Source organism: Emydura macquarii, unplaced genomic scaffold (genome assembly GCF_026122565.2).
Source record: "Emydura macquarii macquarii isolate MOO-44397 ecotype Brisbane River unplaced genomic scaffold, CSIRO-AGI_Emac_v2 contig_1876, whole genome shotgun sequence".
NCBI classification, from domain to species: Eukaryota; Metazoa; Chordata; order Testudines; family Chelidae; genus Emydura; species Emydura macquarii.
The window spans coordinates 3,507,835-3,531,405 of NW_027132013.1; the positions used below are offsets into that span (position 1 = coordinate 3,507,835).

Below are 23,571 nucleotides of genomic sequence, written 5' to 3' on the forward strand. Positions count from 1 at the left end.
CTCTCTGCAGACTTACTTGCCTTTGCACGTAGATGACAAAGCTGTTCATGTGAAAGCTCCTCAGTTTATGTGCAGACCAAAGATGAGGCAAGTACATACTTCAACAAGGAAGTCAAATCTGCTCCTCAGCTCTTAGGTTGCACAATAAAAAAAAAAAACCTGAAGACACAAAGATTACTTGTAATCTTGGCTGCCAAAGGAAGGCAGAAAATAGATGGGAGCAATTCCTGTGGTCTGCATGTCTTAGTGAGCTCTATGCCTTCCTCTTCATGCTAACTGCTGATTTTGAAGGCTAGCAATGTGCCTCAAATCAAATGCCACCCATCTGCTCTTGTGAAATGCACTGGCATGCATTGTTTGGCCCTCTTTGCCATTGCATAGTGCACTCAGCATATGACGCTCAGAAGCAACAAGCATGAATGCTCTCAGCAACTCAGTCACCACTGGGGTTAGTGAGGAACACACTACTGAGATCAAATGTGTCTGTTGAAAATAAGTTTTATAACAGAAAAGATGACTGAATCCTGATTCACACACAATTCGTTGGGGACAACCAACCTTATCCCGGTATGTTAGCAGCGGGGGGGGGAATTATCATAGGAGTCATTACACCAACACTCTGCTTCCAAAGGTTTCCCCTACACTAGAGTGATCTCTGCGTCAGCTATGCTGTCTTTAGGAAAGCTTCATGTCAGCCATGCAGTATAAAGTGTCCCTAATGCAAGAAAGAATCTGGACCAATGTATGAAGAAATTGGATATTTTCCTATAAATCTGTAGCATTAATTTAAAAGTTTACCATTTAAGCTCAGATGTATACAACAGCTCTGCAGATGAAGGATCTTTGCCTCTTTCTGACCATAGTGGTTCTGAGCTCATGCTGTGAGATGCTGTCTATCCTCAACTCCATTTGCATCAGTCCATTTAACGCCTTGCACAAGATACTCAACAACCTCACAGGCTTAGGCCCTTTTTGGTATGTCTATAATCCTCCCACCTCGCAGGGTCGTAGAGCCCAAGGCCCCAGCCTAAGCCCGAACATCTACATCGCAGTTAAAGAGCCCCTTAGCCGTAGCTCTGCAAGCCTGAGTCAGCTGGCATGGGCCAGCTGTGGGTTTTGAATTGCAGTGTAGACATACTCTAGTCTGATTCAAATCTGAGTGACTGGGTATGTTTTCCTTGTCCTCATCAAATAGCCTTTATTTTCCAAACAAAACTTCTTTTCTCATTTTAAAATAAGATAATTATTCTGTTGGAGGACTATAGTGTTTCATGTTTGCGGTGTGAACACCTTGTGGACAGTAAATCAGATGATTTATTCAGTGATTGTATCATAGCTATTTAGAAGTAGTTGTTTCCCAGTTATGTTTCAAACAGATGAGATTTATAATGTTGTCTGTTGTGGACGATTTGATTCTTCAGTGTGTATGAAACTGGAGGAAAAATAGCATCTTATTTCATCTAAATTATTGTCTCCTTTTTTCTTCCTTTTTTTTTTTAAGACTAAAATACATGGGGTTGGATTTGTAAAAATACATGCACCTTGGAATGTTTTGTGCCGGGAAGCAGAATTTCTGAAACTCAAGATGCCCACAAAAAAGGTTAGTGATGATTTTCTTTTTCTCCAAGAGTTGCCCCTCTTCCCCCACAACTCACGCACGCACAATTTACATGCAACAGTTATGTGAGACTTTATGTAACACTGCACTTTACAAGCATTAACTAATCCTCACAACAACCTTGTGAGGGAGATAAGTATTTCTATTTACCTTTTACACGTAAGACAATTGAGGAGGAGTGGCTAATTAACTTGCCTAATGCCACAGAAAGAATCGTGGTCGGAATTGTAAACAGAAATCAAGGGTCCTGGTCCTATTCTTTATATGAAACAAATGCGTTTGTACAGTACCTTCAGTCCATTTTGAAATGGTAGACTGCAGTTGATAATGGGCTCTTAAATATATACGTTATAGGGAATGCTTATTTTTTTCTCATCGCTGTAAAGCCACAATCCTGAACACACATGTGAGAGTAGCATTTTGCATGAAAATAGTCCCATTGAGCTCAGAGACAACTCATGTGCATAAAGTTGATCATGCATGTCAGTGTTTGCAGGGTCTGGAACTAAATTACCTTAGAATAAATTACCCTTTGGAATATTTGAAGTGCCATTAAAAAAGTGATAGTGTATTTTCTCCAGAGACCAAAATTTAAATAATCTTTGATATGTAGCTATATCCTGTTCAGTGAACATAATTTAGGAGGTCATTAAATATTAATCCACCTCTAAGTGCAGGTTCCAGACACTGCAGAGAAAGAAGTCTCTAATGGAACAAGAGACAGCCTCAAAGCTGAAAGTAATTTATTGCAGTGAAACTAAAATTAAACTTTTGGTTTAAATATTGTATTAGTGGCCATCCTAGCCCACTTATCGCTTTATTTACTTTGTTTCCTGTTTTTTTAAGGCCATTAAGTTCCTTGGAGCTATTGTATCACACAAGAAAGGGCATATTTGTCAAGCGAGTGAGTGAGAGGTTTCTAAGCTTTCACCCATAGTCCAGTTATTGCCTGTACCTGGTAGAAGTTAGGCATGAATTTTTACTGGGCTATGCTTAGAAATGAGCTCAAGCCAAACCCCTTCATCTGGACACCTCAGGAAGTTTGTATCTGGATTTAGAGCAGTACATTGTGGCTCAGGTTGTGAAGTTTATCCTTTTCTTCTTTATCATCTAATACAATTCCTGTATAACTTTGACACTTGTTTGGTACCATAGGCCCAAATTGCCCTTACTGCACTGATGAAAAGTGGTTCCACTGTGGTTCCATTGTATGGAAGGAGTTGGATGCCAAAAGCCCAGGCAGGGCATGAACATGCAAACCTTCCTATGTACTAGGGAGGTCAGAAGAGTGCTTCTGATGTGGCTAAGCTCAGCAGTTCTTGGGAGAAAGGAATCCATTGCTATGTGGATCCTCAAGTCCTTGCTCTCACTGCACAGAGAGGCTTGCAAGGGCCATAGAAGTTACTTCAACCTTTAAGGTGCAGTAGTTGCCACCGAGTAGCTCTATGGTTTTAACTCTTGGAGCAGTCCAGTCTTATCATTTGGAGTTACTTACGGGGCAGGATTTGACTCTTAGGAAATAATTGGACTCTGAGTTTGCCTCAGTTTGCCCCTTTCACAACCCATCTGTTTCTCTACCTTTTAAAGAAGGTAGAGCCATAGCACACTGGTCCTCATTAGTTTATTTGAAAATATTTATTTAAATGATGGTTTTATTACATATACTTCAGTATCTTTTATGAATAACTTGAGTGCAATAAAGATTGATTGTTTGTTTTCCTTCTTCTCAGGTGTATCAGATAAATCAACCCCATGGTCTTTTGAAAAAAATTAATTCTGTAATTCAAAAAATAACAGAACCTATCCAGCCAAAAGTAGCAGAACACAAACCACAGACAGTGAAACGCCTCTCTTACCCCTTCTCTCGGGAGAAACAACACTTGTAAGTGAAAGCTTCATCTGAATTAACTGTTTGCGTCAACAGGATCCAGCCTTTGTAATACCGCTTGAGACATTGGAATGAATAGAAAAATGTGCATCAGCACTGATATTGGGGTTATGATAATTAAAATGATTGCTTTTCCTTTTCACAGTTAGTTAAATCTTATCTAGTTCACTGTGCAGGAATCAGGCTTTTAAAGAATTTCTCTGTGGCATTTGTGCTCATTTCAGCTGTCATATAGTAACAATCTTTTTTAACAGAGTAACAAATATGCCTTTTCAACTATAAAGATAAATTTATATAATAATATTTATGGTTTTACTGTGGTCCTTTTCATGGAAAAAATTAAATGTTCAATAATATTTGTAGACAGGATAAAAATACCTGATAGCCTCATTAATATTATATAGGCAGGTAATACATGTATTGTGTACCATCTACAAGGAGAAGGCCTGTTCTGGCTCTCCTGGTAGTCAGTGGGAGTTTTGCCATTGATTTCAATGGGAACAAGTTTGGGCCCGTTATGAGATATCGAGAATAACTGAAATTGTGTATAAATGCATGTCAGAAAAAATGGAAAAGGGAGGGCTTGGCAAAAGTTTTGTCCCCTTTGGAAAGCTCTGGCAAGACCATTCTACAGGTCCTCCCTAGTGTCTCATCCCAGGAGCAGAGGGGTTTAAAAGGATGTGGTTTTGGAAGAAGAGGCATGGTTTATATATATATATATATATATATATATATATATATATATGTATATATATATATATATATATATATAAAACCACGTTCAGCCACCTAAAGCAAATAATAGTCTTTGGGCACAGCTTCTCCACCGCACAGACATTTATTTTTACTCTTAGTGGATACAGAACATGAAAGGAGCTGTGCATTAGGATGGTATCAGGCAGAGTATGGGCACATGTAAATGACATGTTTGCAGAGTATATGTCACCTTTGATATGTCCCCAGATTTGTAGAAATTGACCTGATATGTGAATTATATGAGGAATGTTCATCCAATAAAATAATCTGATGCCAGAGTATCACAAATGATCAGATTTAGTAAACTGCACTAGGATTGAGAAGTATTTTACATCATGTCTAGTCTCACTTTTTTTTCCCAATGAAACTACTTTTGGAGTAATTACTAAACAAAGGAGGCAAAAGCTGGCCCAACATGGTTAACAAAACAGCTATTGACTAGATCAAAAAATCACTGGATGAAATGCTAGGTCAGTGTTATGCAGGAAGTCAGATTAAATTATCATTTTTTGGCCTTAAAATCTATGAACCTATAAACGTGTTGCCAAATCCCCTAAAAAGGATGGACATTTCTTTTAGAAGGGATATTAGATTAGATTTATTTTATGTTTATTAGTTGACAATAACACTCATTATAAGCAGTGAAGATTACTACTCAGTACTATCCCCAGAGTAAATGAAAAGAGGTCACCAAGTGTAGAACATTGTAGGCAGTTTTTTACCTAATGAGCAATCTTTTTTTTTTCTCCTTTCTAATGTTTTAACAGATTTGATTTGTCTGACAAAGAGTCCTTTTTTGACAGCAAAACTAGAAGCACGATAGTAAGTATTGAATTTTTAAACATATACAGCAGAGGTATTCCCAGAGTTATGGGGTTTTAAGTGCTCCTTAGTTAGGTTTAGTCCAAACTTCCAATACCAAATGCCACTAATTGTCAGTGACAGAAATTGTTTAAATAACAAAATGAAGCCTTTCCAGGGTGTATGCTAAATACTTATTTGAGATGAACAGTGTGCCGCCTTTTGCGCAGTAGCTCAGTTTTGATTCTTTCAGGCTTTGACTGTATTTTTGATGGCATGTTGAGTACAGGCACTACACGTGTAGGAACATGCTGCAGTGAAAGGTAATGTGTCCACACTTCTCACTGCTGCATATAGCTACACGTGGCAGTGAAAGGCTGTGGCAATGGGGTGTCTTTCCTTGCTGCTTCCCCCCTGCCAGAGCCTTTCAGCATTGTCAGAGCCTTTCACTGCAGTGGGGAAAGTCTCTGGCAGCAGGGAGGCAGTGGGCCACTACACTGCTAGAAAGAGCGTAGACCTGGGAGGTGCTCTTTTGGCCTGTAGAGAGTGGTGCAGGCTACCTACACTGGGGGTTCAGGCATGTAGGGCACTCTACTCTATTCACCTAAACTGTTCCTCATCATCTGCATTTTTGTTTATACCCATGCTAGTTTTGCATGCAGTGTCTGTACTCTACACACCGCCAAAAGTGTAGACATACCCTGAGACTCTCAATAATTCTGGGATGCAGCATGGGCTAATGGATAGAGCACTAGACGGGGACTTAGAAGATCTTGATGCCTTTCCTGGCTCTGCTATGGATCTGCTGGGTGACCTTATGCTTGTATTTCCCCATTTGTAAAGTGAGGATACTGACCTCCCTTGTAAAGTGCTTTGAGATTTACTGATGAAAAGCACTACCTAAGATCTAGGTATTACCAGCACTGATGGATATTTTTAAAGCAGCATTAGGTTATGGACTGGGATTAACATTGCCTCACTTTTAAAATAATATCTGTATTTAACAACAAAAATCACAATAAACCAAGCTTAACAGGAACAGAAGTCACTGAATTTCAATCGAAGTTATTGTTTGAATAATATTCTCCATTAATAGATTAACTTGTGACATTCACTTCTATGGTGGTCTTTAGTCAGTGCTATGGAAGATTTTCAGAACTCTAATAATATTTAGCAGGTATATGGAATCTTTCATCCATAGAGTTCTTTAGATAGGAGGTCAGTATTACCCCCATTTTACAGATGGAGAAACTGAGGCATTTGGGGATGAAGTTACTTGCCCATAGGTACACAGTTAGTTGGTGCAGAGCCAGGAATAGAATACAGGTTCTGCCTCCACTTCTGGTGTTCTGTCCCCTAGACACACTACTTATACTGCTTGTAGAGGATTTTATAAATTTGCCCTAATGTATACCCCTACAACTCCATTGCAGGATTTAATGGTCTGTGTATAGGAGAACTGCCATACAAACCATTAGAGAGAGAAGGTGGGTAAGGTAATACCATTTATTAGATCAACTTCTATTAATGAAAGAGACGCTTTTGAGCTCACACAAAGCTCTTCTGAAGAGTTATTATTCTTTATTAATTGTTTTGTGCCACAGATGTGCAAAGCAAATAAAGACATAGTCCCTGCTCCAAAGCATTTATAATCTAGGGGCTAGGCTGTGCCTTTAGGCATGTCAAAGGTAATGTAGTCTAGTGAATAGGGTACTGAATGTAGAGTCAGGAAACCTGGGTCGTATTACTGGCTCTGTTGCTTACCTATGATGTGACCATGACCATGTAATTTTACCTCTCTATGCCTTTGTTTCCTCTCCTGTCTTGTCTGTCTTGTCTATTTAGATTGTAAGCTCTTCTGGGCAAGCTGTCTCTTGCCATGTTTTCACAAAGGAGTCCTGATATTCTTTAGGGTCCTTATGCACTACCATAATACACATAATAACAATGGGGTCCCAATCTCATCTGGGACCTCTAAGTGCAAATAATAATAGAGGAATGATTCCTCTGGGGCTCCTCTAATTTCCTACCCACTTGTTTCCTTACTCATCTGCTCTACAGCCCCTGAGCATCCCCAGGCACTAAGGTCTGGGTAGCCCTTACACAGCTGTGTGATGGCAAGAGGGGACTAATCTCAATATAGCCTTAAATCAAGAAAAGAACAAAGAAAGGAGCAGACGTGAGGGCAGGGGACAAGGACGAAGACAATATGAACAAGCAGTCTCTTGAGAGGCTAATGCATGTGTCTCAATAATAGTTATGTTGTTTGCTAATCTAGATAAGACTATAGTTTTCAACATACAAAATAATTAATCATTAATAAATATATGAGACAATGTAATTGATTTCTGTAACAACCCCTCAGTTCAACCAAGTCTCCATATGTGAGAAAGAGAGCAAGATCTCAACTAAATTAAGAATAGTAAGATTTAAGGGAGACAAGGTGAGTGAGACAATACCATTTATTGGACCAACTTCTGTTGGTGAAAGTGACAAGCTTTCAAACTACACAAGCTCAAAAGCTTGTCTGTTTCACCAACAGAAGTTGGTTCAAAAAAAGATACCCACCTTTTCTCTCTTGAATCCTGGGACCAACATGTATACAACACTGCAAACAGTAAGATTTAAGATTGGAGGAAGGATGGCCTAGTGGATAGGGAACTTGATTGGGCTTCAGGAGATTCTAATTCAATTTTCAGTTCAGCTACAGGTTTCCAAGATGAACTTAGGCAAGTCACTTAGACTACTCTGTGTCTCAGTTCTTCATCTGTAAAATGAGGATAACATTTTCTTACCTCACTGGGGTGTTGCAAGGATAAAATCCATCCATGATTGATGCACTCAGATTCTGTGGTGGTGAGGGTCATATATGTACCTCATAAGATAAAAGCAAAGACATCCAAAATCAACCCTTTAAATGTTTATATGACTAGGCATATAATTTAAGTGCCAGAGCCTACATGGGCATGCTTAGCATGTGAATTCTTCACTAAACAGACCTCAGAGATTCTTTTGGCTCCATCAAGGTCTGTGTGGTAGAGTCCTTTGTTATTGCACTTCTGAAACCGTTGTCTGAGCCTCGTTTGAAGATTATTCCCTCAAAGTACTAATTTATAGATGTGGCTGCCCTAGTAAGTTATAAACAGGAATTCCATATATCCATCTGCCCACTCAGTTCAAGAGGGAAGGGAAATTACATGATGGTGTCCTAGGTTAGGGCATGGAGTAGAGGAGAGAGCAGGCCAGCATCCTCAAGATACCACTTTGTGGTTCTCCTGACTAGACAGAGTAAAGGGGAGCAGGGTGCTGTCCCTCACAGTGTTTGTTTGTTTATTCATTCATTCATTCATTTTTAATTGCAAACAAATTTCCCCCTAGCCCCCCTCCAGGTTCGATGTGTGTGGCATTGCAACCAAAACAACAGGGGTGAATGTTCAGCCACTCCAGCCATTTGGTGGAACATACAAACATTGTTTGATAATAAATGCCATTTTTGGCACTGAAGTCCTGCTACCTAGGAAATTTTAGTGTCAAGTTATTTTATGTAGTTCAGTGATTGACAAAACGGTGAGTACTTAGAGACACACCCAGACAGTGAAATCTGCACAGCTCCATTTTAGTCAATGAAGCTATGTCAATTTACACCAGTTGAGGCTCTAGCACTATATGCCAGTTTAGTAACATACAAGCTGTTTATAGCAAAATGTCTTTAATCTGGGAACTATGTGTTTCCTGTTGTACATATGAATAGCATCACTATCATAGTGAACAGTTAAATCTAACTTCCTTCCCCTCAAACAAATAAAAATCACATAACTTACTAACTGGCAGTTTAGTCATCAAGCCTTTTTTTCCTTTTTCTAGATACCATATGTGAAAATAAGAAAGTTCAACATCCTTAAAACACTATGATACCCCAGCTTTTAATAGAGAGCATTAATTTATAGCTGTGATCAACAGCTCAGTTGTGCCCATAACTTTTATTTGGGTTGTACTCTGAAAAAAGGTTTGTTTGCACAGAACATCTTGATGCTCAAAGGCAGTGTTTGAAACAACCCTTTCTTTTCTTTCATCTTGCTAATACAGGTTTATGAAATACTGAAAAGAACAACATGTACCAAAGCCAAGTACAGCATGGGTAAGGAATTTTATGTAGGCTTGAGATCAACATCATTTTTAGGTGTTTGCAAATTGTGACTGAGGGGATGGCTTGGGTGGAGTATGTTTGTTTGTTTGTTTTCTTGTTTGTTTGTTTGTTTGTTTCCTCCATATTCTGATTTACGTTCATTTAGTTTAGTTATTGTGTTTGATTTATGTTTAGTCAGGAAAACTTTTCATCTGTAAAGATGTAGACCAATTGCTGTAAACCAGTTCTATGGTCAGATCTTTAAGCAAATTGTAAAGCAAGATTAATATTTTCATGCATACAGAGGTCATTCACAAAGGGACTGGATGGCACTATAAAACACTAAGATATGGCCCGGGAACTAATAATGTGATCACTTCTTGATTACCAAGAGTTCAATCCTGTCCACTTTGAAGTCAATGAGAGTATTGCTGTGGACTTCAGCAGCTTCAGGATCACAGTCTAGATCCAGCCACATAAGTCCAGCCTATTTCAATAGTCATCTAAAATTGTTATCATCTGATGGCTCTTCAAGGGCTTGTGTAAAATGGTCTCAGTTGACAAGTCCTCAAAACAGTACCATAACTGGCGCTTATTGGCATTCTTCACTAACTCAGCAGAGAAGCCATGGACTGGAGTGGGCATGGAGACTAGATTAATCCCTCATCCATAGAAGTAGTCTCTCCAATTCAGTGACAAAGTGGAGGAGTAATATGGGGAAGCTTACACTGCTGCTTCCTATGGGTGTGGGATTTTAGCCTTCAGAATTGATCCTACTGTTAAAATTCACTAAACAGGAAAAAATAAAAATCAGGTCACCCTGATAAAGACCTGCTGACCACGTATCCCTTCTCCAGCTGTTTTATAATCTCTTTAAGTCTGATACATAGGGATCCCTCCACTAGACTATAGCACTGAAGTGAATAAATAGCTCATAATAAACCAAATAACATATGGCAAAAAGCTGAATTTCCTCAAATCCAGTCGTCTCCACAACTGATGTCCAATGGAAGAAAAAATCAAGTGGAAAAAAATGTTCAATGGCTACTGGCAACTGTTAAAACATTTATTTGATACCACATAGTTAAATACAAGTATAGAAACTTGAATTACAGGTAGCTCTGACCAAATATTGACACAAATGCTATTACGAAATCCATCAACTAACGGAGGGATGATTAAGCCAGAAGTGCTTTGTATACTCTGACTTTTCAGTTTAAGTCACAATCTACAGTGTACAGGTGGCAAATCCTTCTATGTCTTACGATTGCTTTGGGTGCAGGCAGGCAGGTTGCTAAAATTGCAGAAATGCTGTTTCCTTTAACGTCAGAAATCCAAATTCAGGAGCGACTTCCCATTCACAAAGCTGCTTCTGGATCGGTTTCATAGCAGAAATAACAAACAGTCTGGCAGACGGAAAGTCCCACAGCTCAATGTGGAATCTTGTCCTGGAGTTGGCTGCTTGCTTGCTTTCCTGGTCAGAGACAGGAACATATTAACAGTCACTTGAATGAGGGAAAAGACCTAATATTTTTCAGTCCTCTTTCCTTCTACCACCTTCACCAGATGTTGGCATGGAAAAACCACACAGTGTGCATGATTTAAAGAGGTGGTTGGGCCACGTAATCAGTAGGTGTAAATCAGTGTAGCTCCATCTGACCTTGTATGTTTGGTCATTATATAATTAAAGCAAGTTTTGGAACAGATTTGAACAAATACTAGTAACACTGGGACATTTTGGAAGTGCTTTCCTCTGAATTTTGCTGCCAAATAAGAATAACTACGTTGCCCAGAGAATACTCCAATCTTCTGCCGTTTATTAGTGCATACTTGTGAAACTGCGAAATGTCATCCAAAATATTTGATGTCAATATGTAGGGGGCAGGATTCTCAAATCTTCAGTAGTGCAACCACTACAACTATGCATTACCTGCCTGCTCCCCATTTCTAACTGAAGGTAGTATGAACCTTTCATCTGTCTGCAGGAAATTCTTACTGCTTGATATCTGTGCAGTCTTGGTAGGAATTTTTTTTTTTAAAGCTTGGTTTTGAAAGCAATTGTTTAGATAGGTCATACCACAATATATCAGTTTTTGTTTTCTTTTTGTAATATTCTTAAACAGTTTTTAAACATATTGGTGAGATTTTCATCTGGTGATAATCAGTTTAACTACTGAAACCAATGGAGCTATGTCAATTTACACCAACTGATGATGTGGTCTTAAAAGTCATCATTCAAGATTAGGTAGCAGAGTCACCAAAAATATCTTCAGTGTAATGAGACCCATTCAAAGACTTGTAGAAACTCCATATTTGGAATTAGCTATATTAATGCCAACAGCTATAATAAAACATACAGTATCTAGAAATTATATACTATGGCCTCCAAGGATCTGTGTCCTGCTCGGGCCCATCGACAGCAATTCCAGGCCCCAGGGGAGAATAGTCAATGGCACTCCTAGAAAGAGATGGTTGAGGTTCACAGTCATGGGTGGCGGGTGAAGCTCCCCCCCTCAAGGAGGCTATCTCCCAGTCCTGCCTCTCCTGCCTGCAGTCCCACCCCCGCTGCACCCCGGACCCTGTCCCTCTCCCACTCGCTGCCATGTCCCTCCCTACCCACTCAGTCCCCTCCTCTCTTCCACACACACCCTTCCCCAAGGCAGTGAGTGACTGGGGAGGGCTGAGAAGGGAGGGGGGGAGGTGGAAAGCAGCAGCGAGGAGCTGAACGGGGGAGGAGGGACGCATATGGCAAGTGACGACGGGGGGAGGGAGGGCGAGTGAGCGGGGATGGAGGTGTGTGGAAGGGGGGGCCCAGCAGTGAGGGAGGAAAGGAGGGATGCTCTGAGAAGCGAGCGGCAGGGCCAACCGGGAGGGGGGGGCCTGGTGTGGAGCAGAGATGGAGTATGGACGGGGCCGCAGGCGGAAGAGGCGGGACAGGAGCTAGCCTCCCTGGGGAGGAGCTTCACCCACCAACCATAGATCTATCCCATCTGCCCAGGCCCTTTTAAATCACTGGGCCCCTGGGCAATTGACCCCTTTGCCACCCCTCCCTCCCTCACCTGTTGGCGGGTCTAAGGCAAGCTAAGAATTCTAAGTGAATTCTTCATCCGTTGCACAATTCCAACCATATATATAACTTCTCCTGTTAAGTCCTCACTTCTCTTAGTTTATCCCAAAATTAAAGAATGAGATCATTCTCCAGAGGGCAGAGAATAAAGTCCACAGAGCTCTCCCATCCCACACACATTACAGGTGCAGCATTAACTGCTTTAAGGCTCATTCATGTAACTAACAGACAAATGTGTAAACAGGGAAAGGAGAGGGAAGAAAGACGGAAACTACCCTTTTAAATAAAAGATGGAAATGTGGTAAATATGGTAAGTATTATGCCAAGGTCTTTGCAAAGGCTTTCCCTACAACTTCTCTAACCAAACTGAAAACCTTTGAGTGTATGATGAGTGCATATGTATTAGGGTTGCCAATTGTATTTAAAAAATAAGGGACTTAGCACCCTACTCCACTTCTCCTCCCAATATTATTATTATTATCATAATTTATAATAATAATAATTAATAAGCAGTACCCACCTGCATTTGCCTGGGGTGTTTCTTGCTGCTTTTTGCAGCACTCACCAACTCCTGAGCTTGTTGTACAGGGGTGAACAAATAAAAGCCATCTCTTGTAATAAGGGACTGTTGGCAACTCTAGTTATGTATGTTCCCTTACACAATCCATTCCAATCATATTCTTCTTATGATCCAGCCTTTTGCTACACACTTTCAAATCTGCAGCCTTGCCCTTCAAATCAGACTGACTTTTCAGATAATGTCATTTATTGTGATGACTGATTTCAAATCATTGTCTCCTAATTCTTCCTTTCTCAAATATATGACTTCCTCTTACTCTCTGCAGTTTTCCATTTTGTAAAATGAATCATGTTTAATGATCTGTATGAACTACATGCAGAGGACTTAGATGGCAGAAGATTTATTACCTAACCAAATGAGTACTATTTTGAGGGAATTCTCCAGAAATGTTGGATGTTAACTTGAGACTGTCCAAATTTAAAACTGTATATCGCTATTATGTCTTTGTCTGTCTGTCAAGGAATCACCAGTCTGCTTGCCAACGGCGTTTACAGTGCTGCATATCCCTTGCATGATGTAAGTGATCTTGGAATATATTTTACACTTCTACAAATCTGACACCAAGAAATCCTTAGTGTGTTATGTATTAATGGCATCATCCCAAACATCTTTAGTGTTTCACGAGCCTAATTTCCTGCTCTACTTTTACGAGTTTCCACAACTTGTACAGTTTTTACCTGTCAGCTGTGTTGTCTTTTAATAATACCTGCCAAGTTAGTTCCCTTGGTTATCAAAAATGCTATTTTAATATAAAGGTAGTGGCGTTATTACTATGGCTTGGCAAATTAAATATTTTTGCTAGTTTTTGACCTTCTGCTCTGAAGAACTCTGGCACCATTGCTAGGAGGTGTATTAATATCTTGTGACTCCAAGGGGCTGGTCTAAATTCCCCTCGCATCCCCCTAGCAAATATGAATGATTGTATGTATAAAGGGTTGCCACTGGGAAAGGGGATATAACTACATACTCTGAGTGCTATGTCACACTTTAAACTCCAGCCTGTGTTTCTAAAGTGATGTATTTCATGACACCAGGTATTACCCAAAGCCTGCCTCTCACCAGTTCTTTAATTTGTCCAAATACTTTAATTTATAATGCAAGTAGGGACTGGTAGGATCAGAGGACAGTAAGAAATTTTATAGAGAGTCTTTTACCCTTGGTGCACTGGTGTGGATCTCTATCCAGTTGGCAGTGACCAAAGATTTCATCTTCTGACTTGATGGCCTTATAAAATGAGTTGGGGATGCTGGGGATCACCAACCATGCCCTAGTGGACTGCTAAGTACACCACAGTTAACATTAACTTATACCTTTACCCAAGAGATTGAGAAGTGAAAACATTTACAGGTGGTCCCTTCCTGTGTAGGCTTCATGAATGCCAACAGAGCAGTGCTTGATGCCCCTGCTGCACCTGTTCCCTGCATGTATAATGGACATTGGTGTGAAACTGGAGTGACACAGTGGTGAAAAAGGCCCTTTGAACCTCATACTCCTGTCTTTCGCAGGGGATTTAAAACTAATGAAACTTCATTGACTTGAATGGGTTTGTCACTGGTTGACACTGGTGTGAATGAGATCAGAAAAAAATCAGGCTCTTTATCTGTCTGGCATTTATCACAAGTATCTGCAATAGAGATGTCATTTAGCATTCAAAAAGATTAAATAAATTCTGCTTCATACACATGCTAATGTTCGCCTGTGCTTTGTTAAACATGTAGACAGCTACTGATAGCCAATGACATGTATATTTTATTTGTTCCATAATTTTATTCCTTGTCATATTGAAAAATGGTCCCAAATCAAAGTCCCAGACTTAATCACCCCTGAGTTTTGGGACAGTTTGGATAAGGGTTAGTCTTCTAAGCTGGTCTCCTCTTTTTATAATGGATTAATTAAACCTCACATACCACTCAAATGTGGGCCTATCTCTAATATTCTTCCCCTTGACATTTTTAGGCCACCTTATTACTTATTCATTCCTTTTACCCAGTGACCGACTTTATTACTTTTTCTTAATGTGCTTGATGACAGAAGACAAAGTGTGCCATGAGAAATCACCCCATGTAATACAGCATTATTTTACAGATTGCCTTGCTGTTTTTGATGCATTAAGTGAGTGAGAAACATGATATGTGAGATGCATAACAGCTTAGGCTATGACTCATTGGATGATGCAACTTTTCTTTTTTTAAAGGGTGACTACGAAGGTGAAAATGTTGAGCTCAATGACAGAAAAGTAAGTTGATATATGGAATTCAGCAAGTTCTCAAGAGTGTCAGCCTCAAGAATCACCTGTGCGGAATTGGACATTTGCCAAGATTTCCCAAAACGTATCACGGAAAGGCAGTCAGTGTCATATAATAGAAGTACCTCTAAATGTTAAGTTTACTCCAACATAAAATACACCATGGATGTGTATAAATTACCCTATATAATAATGGTGCATTTCACATCATCACAGGAAAAATAAAGTCAACATTTACATTCTAATTCCTCTTAAGGTTACTGTGACATTACCTAGGGTACAATCTGGACTGATGGACAGCTGTGTCCCCTCAATTCTCCAACCTGGGTGTCTTTTACACTGTTTTGCTGTGTGAGCTACCACTCCTGGTCTGTTCACACACAGCTACCAACATGTAAATTACTCCCAGCTAAACTGCATGAGTGATGAGTGATATAGCCAGCCACCCAGGAATTACACTGCAAGGGAACACCAGCAAACTCCCAGTCCCAGACTTTCTGCCAGAAATGTCCGTTTTGTACTGCCCAGTACCCTCCTGGACAACACAAGCTCATATGAAGTCTGTTATTTCATTAGTAGCAAATTATATGCACAAATCCTGTTATCCCAAATTAAGTTTTCCAAACACTTCAATCCACATACACATTGGTTTAGATCAGTGTTTCTCAATTAAATTTGGCCACGGAACCCTTTTGAACTCGATAAATAATTGCGGAACCCCCCAAACTCTTAACAGTATTTTTACATATGGGGCCAAAAAAAATGTCGAAATAAGCAAATTATATACAAACAACTAGGTCAGCATTTCTCAATTAAATTACACTTATGCTCAATACCCTCCGCCGAAAAATCCGGGACATCTTCCGTTTTTCAGCGGCGTGAAGAACAGCTGGACATCTTCCCTTTTTCAGCGGCGTGAAGAACAGCTGCTCTCGGTGGCGGCGAACAGCTGATCGGCGGCGTGGAGAACAGCTGCTCTCGGCGACGGAGAACAGCTGCTCGCAGAACCCTAACAGTGTTCCCGTGGAACTCTAGGGTTCCGCGGAACACCAATTGAGAAACACTGGTTTAGATAAAACAATAAAACAAGTTTATTAACTACAGAATGATAGACTTTAAATGATTATAAGTAATGAGGCATAAGAGTCAGAAATGGTTACAAAGAAATAAAACTAAATCGCAACTAATGCCTTACTTAACGGGCTAAATGAATTCAAAGCAAAAGGTCTCTCTCACCACATGTTCTAGCAGTCTTACTGGCTGAATCTTTCAGCCAGGATTCCTCCTCAGTCCTTCCTTTGTCCTTCAAGTGTTGTCAATGCCATGAGTAGAGACGAAGAGAAAGATAAATTGGGGCATCTGTTCCCCATTCTTTAAACTTTTTCCTCTTCTTTGAAAATCTCCGGCTGGGGTTCAGGAGACAGAAAGTCTTTGTGAACTGGAATCTCCAGCTGTTTCTTTGCCAAAATATAGATTTCTCGCTCACACTCTTTTTCCTGCCGAAGAATGGCCATTTAACCAGGTGATGGTCCATTGGATTTTTTTGACATCTAGCTGAGGCGTCAGTTTGCCTTTTGTCTCTGAGGCTGTTTCTTTTGTCGCTGTTTCCCCACATTTAGAATATGTCTTAGTAACATCATAGAGTAGAATCTTATAACTTTACATACAATGTTTTCAAATGACTCCTTACAAGGCATAGTTTGTACAAAATGTATCATAGTCTTGAAAAAGGTGTGAACATAGGGTACAGAGTGCCACAGTTGCAAAACTTAATTTCAGGCCAACACATATATGAACATTTTCAGCCAGATTCTGATCCCATTACTTGGATGGAATAGCACTTAACTCCACACATAGTCACACTGAAGTCACAGGCACTACTCATGGAATAAGGTACTGCTAGTCTGGAGTAAGGGGATCTGAATCTGGTCCTGAGGAAAATGATTTCAAAAGTAACCATTGTGATACTTAGAAGTTATTGGGGCAAAAAGTGATTGCTTGGTTTCAAACAAGTTTTTGCTGCTCAGTTTAGGGCTAATTTTTATCTTTTAAGTCACAGGCTGTGCTAAGGAGTGCTACAGTGCATCTTCCAAATGGGCTTTATTGGCAGTATTGGACCCCACTTTAATTCCTGTTTAGCCAAGTTCACGACTTGAAGTATTTGTTTAAATGTTACTCTCCTGATGTAGGATGCTTCACACTGGCTGAGACTGACTGTGTTTCAAGACACTGTGTTATGTTATATTAACTGATATATATATATATTTCATCAGACTTTTTGTTTTCTATTTTTAAATATTTTTATAGAAAGAACAAGAAAGCAAGAAGGAGATAGAGGAGGTGATAGATAAGATAGGTATAATAACTACAGTAGGACAATTGCAACAAGATAATAGTTGATACATATATAGCATTTTGTAAGCATTATCAAATTAATTTCTATAATGCTTCCGTGAAGAGAGTAACTATTATTTCCATTTTGCAGACAGAAAAACTGAGACAGAACAGTTAAGGCCAAAATTTTCAAAGGAGAACACTAAGTCTAGGTGCCTCAGATACTGGGTTTTGAAACTTGAGACAGTTTGGGCCAGTTGCTGCATGTCCACAACTCCAGATGAAGTCAATGGGAACTGTAGATCGTTGGCATGTCTGACTTGAGATGCCTTTTGTCTGATTTTCAGTCACCCAAAATCAGAGAGCACTTTTGGAAATTTGGGTATTCATGACTTACCAAAAATCACATCTCATTATCATTGGCAGAGCCAGGATTCATAGTCAGATTTCTGACTTCTAGTTCTGTGACTAAGCCTCTGCACTCTGCTGCCTTCTCCTTTATACTTAAATTAAAATAGCATGTGTAATTTCCTATTGAAAAACAAGTTATTCAAATAAAAGCAGGAGCAAAAGACTAAATTGCTTCAAAGCTTTTGGATTCTCTTTTTGAACAGTGCCTTTCCAAGACTCTCAAGTTCCTCAAATTCTAAAATATTTACTGTCTACGGACATTCAATTCCTTCAAATAGTTCTTTGGCAAACAATCATGGATTTTAATAGTTACTTTTGAAACCTTCCCAAATCTAATTTAATAGTTGCTCTGACCTTACATCTAAAGAAGAATTGAGAGATGGCCCTGAAATAAATATTTAGCACCATTGCACTGATACATCATAGTCATTGATTGAAGCTGCACTCTGTAGTTCAGGCAGCTAAACAGCAGGACAGGTGTAATAGTTTATATTTGAACTACAAATATCAACCTTTAGGTGTGAAGTGTCCTCCAAAATTGAAAAATTGGCATTGATGCCAATAAATTTATGATGCGTTTTGGGAAGACCATACTACACATATAAATATATAGACATATAGGCCTAGCTTTGCAAAAGTGTCTAGTGATTTTGGATGCCTCACTTTTTGGGTGCCCAACTTAGGACACCTGAAAGGGGCCTGATTTTTAGAAAGTGCCGAGCAGCTGCCCAATCAAATAAGGTCTTTTTTATAATGTCACAACTTGGGCACCTGAAAATTGAGGTGCCCAAAATCACTAACCAATTTTTAAATTTTAAGCTATAGAACTCAACTAACAAAACTTTTGGTGATGTAGCACAAGAATCTCAATCACTGGTGTAAAATAGATTAAAATAAATATCTATGTAGCAAATTAGCATCAATGTTTGTGTATAATAAAGGCCTGACTTTTAACTTTCAGTTCCTAAAATGACTGTTCTTACTATTGTGCTCAAATCAATAAATGGTGATTGATTTGAGCTGCATAGAGGAAAATATGCAATGCACTTAAGTATTTATTGACTACACATCATTTATATAAATAAAAATGTAATTATTCTAAATGATTTGAACATATTTAGAGAAGAGGTGCATTATAGCAGTCAAGCTTTGAAGGCTTTAGTAATCATTTTGCAAGAGAACTGCAAAACTGCTCTAAGAATAATGTCCCTTGTATTATCTCCTTTGCTAAAAGTAGGAACATGAGAGAATACTTGAGAGCCTAATTTGGGTTGCAGTTAGACTGCCAATATGGCTTTCAGTTTTTTTGGATTTTATGATAGAAGTGTAAGCTGCTGAGATGTGCCAGGTTTCACCACATTGTGTTACAAATAAGCTAATGACTTTAGGAAACATCAGCCTGTTGTTACCTGTTCTTATATGAACAAAATATCTGAAATTGGTTTATCTGCACCTAAGGGTAAGGAATTTAGCTCTCCTTATGTCTAAGACATGGGCAAGAAAAAAGCATTTTATTGAATTAACTATTTAACAATGAGGCAATGCTAGTTTTTGTGATTTAATTATTTTGCATCTATGAATCAATGTAATTAAAACTCTAAAGAAAAATATCATGCTCTTTGGTTTTTACAAATAGGCGGTATTCACATCCCCATTCTCTGCCCCACACATGCCGTTAAATATTCCACTTACTGTTTTTTTTTTTAATTGTTAATTCAGATAGAGGTTTTGACTTTAAGCCCAGCTTTAGGTAAAAGTGATGCATAAACTGTACCACCCAGGCATCGAGCCATGTTTGGCATTGACACACAGAGGCACACCTCCAAATCAAATCCTGCTCTGCTGTCCCCATGCTGTAGGTTAGATTAGTAATTTGCTGCTGTGCTATACCCCCATGCCTGTCAGAAGTAGGGGTGATAGGGCCCAGGTCTGCTCATATCCCTACCCAGTCACTTCCCACATGCTCTGGTAGTGGGAAGTAAGTGAGCATGCAGCACTGGCTTGCTTCCACATGTCTAGACCCCAGGTCTAAGTAACGTGCATGAGTTCTTACTCCATTGAATGGGCATCACAGTCTAGCTCTAAATTTGTTTTCCAGTTAGATTACCTGATTTCCCTCCCAGTTTCTATATTTTTAAGTGCACTATGTTGTGGGATTTTCAAAAGCCCCTAAGTAACACAGGCGCACAAGTCCTATTGAAAGTCAATGGGATTTGTGCTCCTAAGTCTCTTAAGCACTTTTGAAATCCCACCCTATAGCCATATTTATAGTTTGGGGGCTGCTTTCTTCCATTGATTTTGGCATGAAGTTCCCATTGCCTGGAATGAAGGTGGCATGTGCAGAGTGAAAGCAGATTGTGGCCCTCTAGGAGTATATGTACTGTAGGGCTGGTTGAAAATTTTCCATCAAAACTGTTTTTCAGTGGAAAAATTGGGTTTTTGACCACATGCAAATTTTCACAGAAAGTGTTAGCTTTCCACAGAAACTCAACGTTTTGACAAAAAAAATGAAAACCAAAATGTTTAACTTTTTGACAGAAAATTGAAGTATTCCATGGGGAAAAACTCCAATTTCCCACCAACATTAGTGAGAGCATCTACACATGTACTCTGTATCAGCAAACATGATCCTTCCCCATTCAAAAGTTACTGCTTAGATTGCATTTACTTCGTGGGAGCACATTACTATGTGCAATTCTTACTCACACATGTAGTACCATCACAATCAGTTGGATTACTCATATAAGTAAGCATTCACTAATGAGAGTAAGGGTTGTACAGTCTAGGCCTATATAAACTGGGTAGCAAATGCTGGTCCTTCACTCTTAAGAATATGAGTCCAGAGTGGTGTTGACACAAAGATTGTTCATGTGATTGGGGAACTTCCCAACCTTTTCAATCAGTTTGGGTTTCCATAATAAACACTGAGGATATATGTGTTGTAATGGAGAGTAGCATTTAATATTAAAAGCAGTTGTTACTGCAAATAAACCTACCCCTTATTGTTGACAACAGTTAGAATATGTGTACGTGGTGATGATATGTGGAATGCTAAATTTGGTTAAAATTAAACTAAAAACAAAGGGAAAAACAGATGCAATTTGCAGCAACTTTAAAAGGGATTCTGCTTATTTTAGAATATGAATGTACTTGCTGATTAAATTAATCTGATTCTGATTCTTTGTGCTACATTTGATGTGTTTTGGGCTTTTTTTACCAAAGGTTACAGTTAAAGAAACCTGTTAATAGCAGTCAGTCAACTCATGCATTTAAATTTAAGAGATTTTACCATTGCCAAATGAATTAATGCAGACAATGGTGACAATTAGGACAGTCCTGTTCGTTGTTATTGCTTGCATGGATATTCATTGTTATATTGTTTATATTAATATAGCAAACTAAAAAGAAAAACAAAATAGAGAGACTATCATTGTACTGGAATTTGCAGGTAGATCATGGGAACGTAGGGTTTTATTCTTCCTTGTTCTGTATGAAGAACTTTCACAGAAATCAATGAGATTTTTGTACCAAAACTGATATTCTGTGGCAAAATATAGTCCATAATATGTGCTGAATGGCAAGAAGGATGTCAAGTAGCCAGTTTAATACCTAGGAATACCCCTTGTTCTCTCCAGAATTGGACTGTTCAGGAAGAATCAGATCTCAGAAGTGTAGCCTTGTTTATAATGTAAATTATGTAATAAATTGAATGCTTTCAAATGAACCTAGTTTTGTGAGTATTTAATTTCATTTTCTGAGCACTGATGGGGTGACCTTTATTTTCTTTGACTCAAATCTTGACCGAAAAGAATGAGTGAAGATCCTTGTGTTCTTCTTAGGATCTTAAATGCAGTTTTCTTGGACACTTCAGTGTACTTCCTCTCTATGGACGCAAATATTAGTGCAGCAACAGCAAGCTAGTTTATTCCAGACTGGTCTTTCTCTCTAACAACTCCAAGAACAATCAACCTTCACATGCATATCCATTCTGCTAAATACTTGTCTGATGTATGGATTGCAACAGATCATAAGATCCGGGTTACCCTCCCCCTTACATCTATTCATTAGTTCTGTTGTTGGAGAGCTTTTACTGCAGTAGAATTCATCATTGTAGCATGCAGTGTGCCACACCATCAAGCTTGTTTTTAATAGTTAATGCAGATGCATGTATTGGTAGACTGAGGTATGTGCAACCACAAAAAGAGTGACATGAGATCTCAACATGAACAATGCAGTGAGTTGGAACAAATGAAAAAACTGCTCATTTATGTGATGCTTTAGTTTTAGCTTTGATTTGTGATTTATTTTACAGCTCCTGTGTGAGGAATGGGCAAGCTACGGAGTCTTTTATAAATACCAGCCAATTGACCTGGTGAGGTAAGGAGAATTCCAAATGTCTTGTTTCCATGCAGAAATTTAGAAGTTTCATATAGCTGATTCTTTCTTACAGATATAGGAACTAATTATACTGGTTTCCCAGGATGTGGGATCCCTGACAGTGGAAAGTACTCCCTGAAGGATGATACAGAAAGACACAAACCCTCAATAGGCTTGGAGCCGCTGATGCAGCCTAGAGAGTGGGGCAGAGCTGGCTACGTATGGGTCAGGGCCCAGGCACCCAGTAGACGTGCTGATTTCCTGACTAGAACATAACACTACTTTCCCTCAGTAGAAGCGCTGTGGCAGGATATTATAGTACCTAGATACTTGGACTTAGCTGTTACAGTGACTATAGACCATTAGATAGACCAACAAAGCATGAAAACCAGAAAGTGTTGGGGCCCAGATGAGAAACAGGCATTTCTCATATCGTATCATTAGAGCTGCCCCTTCAAGTAACTTAACCCAGACGATGCATTTGAGTTTGCAGTTAAATTTAATGTAAAGCTCCCGTGGGAATAGAGGCAAGGCTTTATTTTCTGAATTCATGCTTCACTCTCTCTTGGGTTGACCATACATTCCCAATACATTCAAAAGTCCTGCTTACCACAATGGGAATTTAAGGTGCACAAAAGAATGCAAGTATTTGACTTTTCTTCTTTTTATTGAGGATGAATTTGAGGTTTTTTTGTTGAGATTCAGAGTCCATGGAGTAAGTCCAATACAGAAGAAGGCAAAATGCTTGTTTCAGGGGATTTACTTATGGTAAATCTAAAGATATCAGTTTAGACGCACAGAAGAACAAAAGAGTTTGGCTAGGAGGGATAACTGCCGTTCTTGGTGCCTCCATCATTGGATTCATTCCAAGAGGCATGCAAAAAGGAATCCTCCAAGGGGAAAAGCATTCCAGCTAGTCAATAGAGTTCACTTTCCCCTTTAAGTTCAATATTGCTGTGATTCATAATTTTAGCCATGATATATTTTAAGATATAGTAAATATTTTGGTTTTTTTTTTCTCAATGTATTTCAGAAAATACTTTGGAGAGAAGATTGGACTATATTTTGCCTGGCTGGGAGTTTATACTCAAATGCTCATTCCAGCTTCCATTGTAGGGGTAATTGTGTTTCTGTATGGCTGTGCAACTGTGGATGAGAATATACCAAGGTAAAAAAAAAATGCAAATGCTCATTTTTTTTTCTTTACAAATCCAAAACTGCATTCAGAATCCAGGCTGTCATATGTGTATGACAACCTTTATGTTGGTGCTAAGCAGGGTTGGAGCAGTGAAATCTTCAATCCTACCTGGGACCAGCCCATGGGCTGGAGTACTAGCCACAGCCCTTTTGCATCACATATGCAGTGAT

General features: G+C 39.2%; 1 protein-coding gene across 2 annotated transcripts in view; it reads left to right on the forward strand.

Moving 5' to 3' along the window:
- The window catches only part of ANO1 (anoctamin 1), a 122,579-nt gene that overhangs the window by 63,217 nt on the left and 35,791 nt on the right, over positions 1–23,571 (forward strand). Inside the window, exons 4-12 of one of the 2 annotated variants that reach the window (XM_067558224.1) lie at positions 1,502–1,600; positions 3,349–3,500; positions 5,030–5,084; positions 9,150–9,201; positions 12,501–12,566; positions 13,297–13,352; positions 15,031–15,072; positions 22,139–22,203; positions 23,237–23,371. In XM_067558224.1, coding sequence (XP_067414325.1) covers positions 1,502–1,600; positions 3,349–3,500; positions 5,030–5,084; positions 9,150–9,201; positions 12,501–12,566; positions 13,297–13,352; positions 15,031–15,072; positions 22,139–22,203; positions 23,237–23,371 — 722 coding nt within the window. The remainder of the gene's footprint in view (positions 1–1,501; positions 1,601–3,348; positions 3,501–5,029; positions 5,085–9,149; positions 9,202–12,500; positions 12,567–13,296; positions 13,353–15,030; positions 15,073–22,138; positions 22,204–23,236; positions 23,372–23,571) is intronic. The other variant, XM_067558223.1, reaches the window with a different exon arrangement.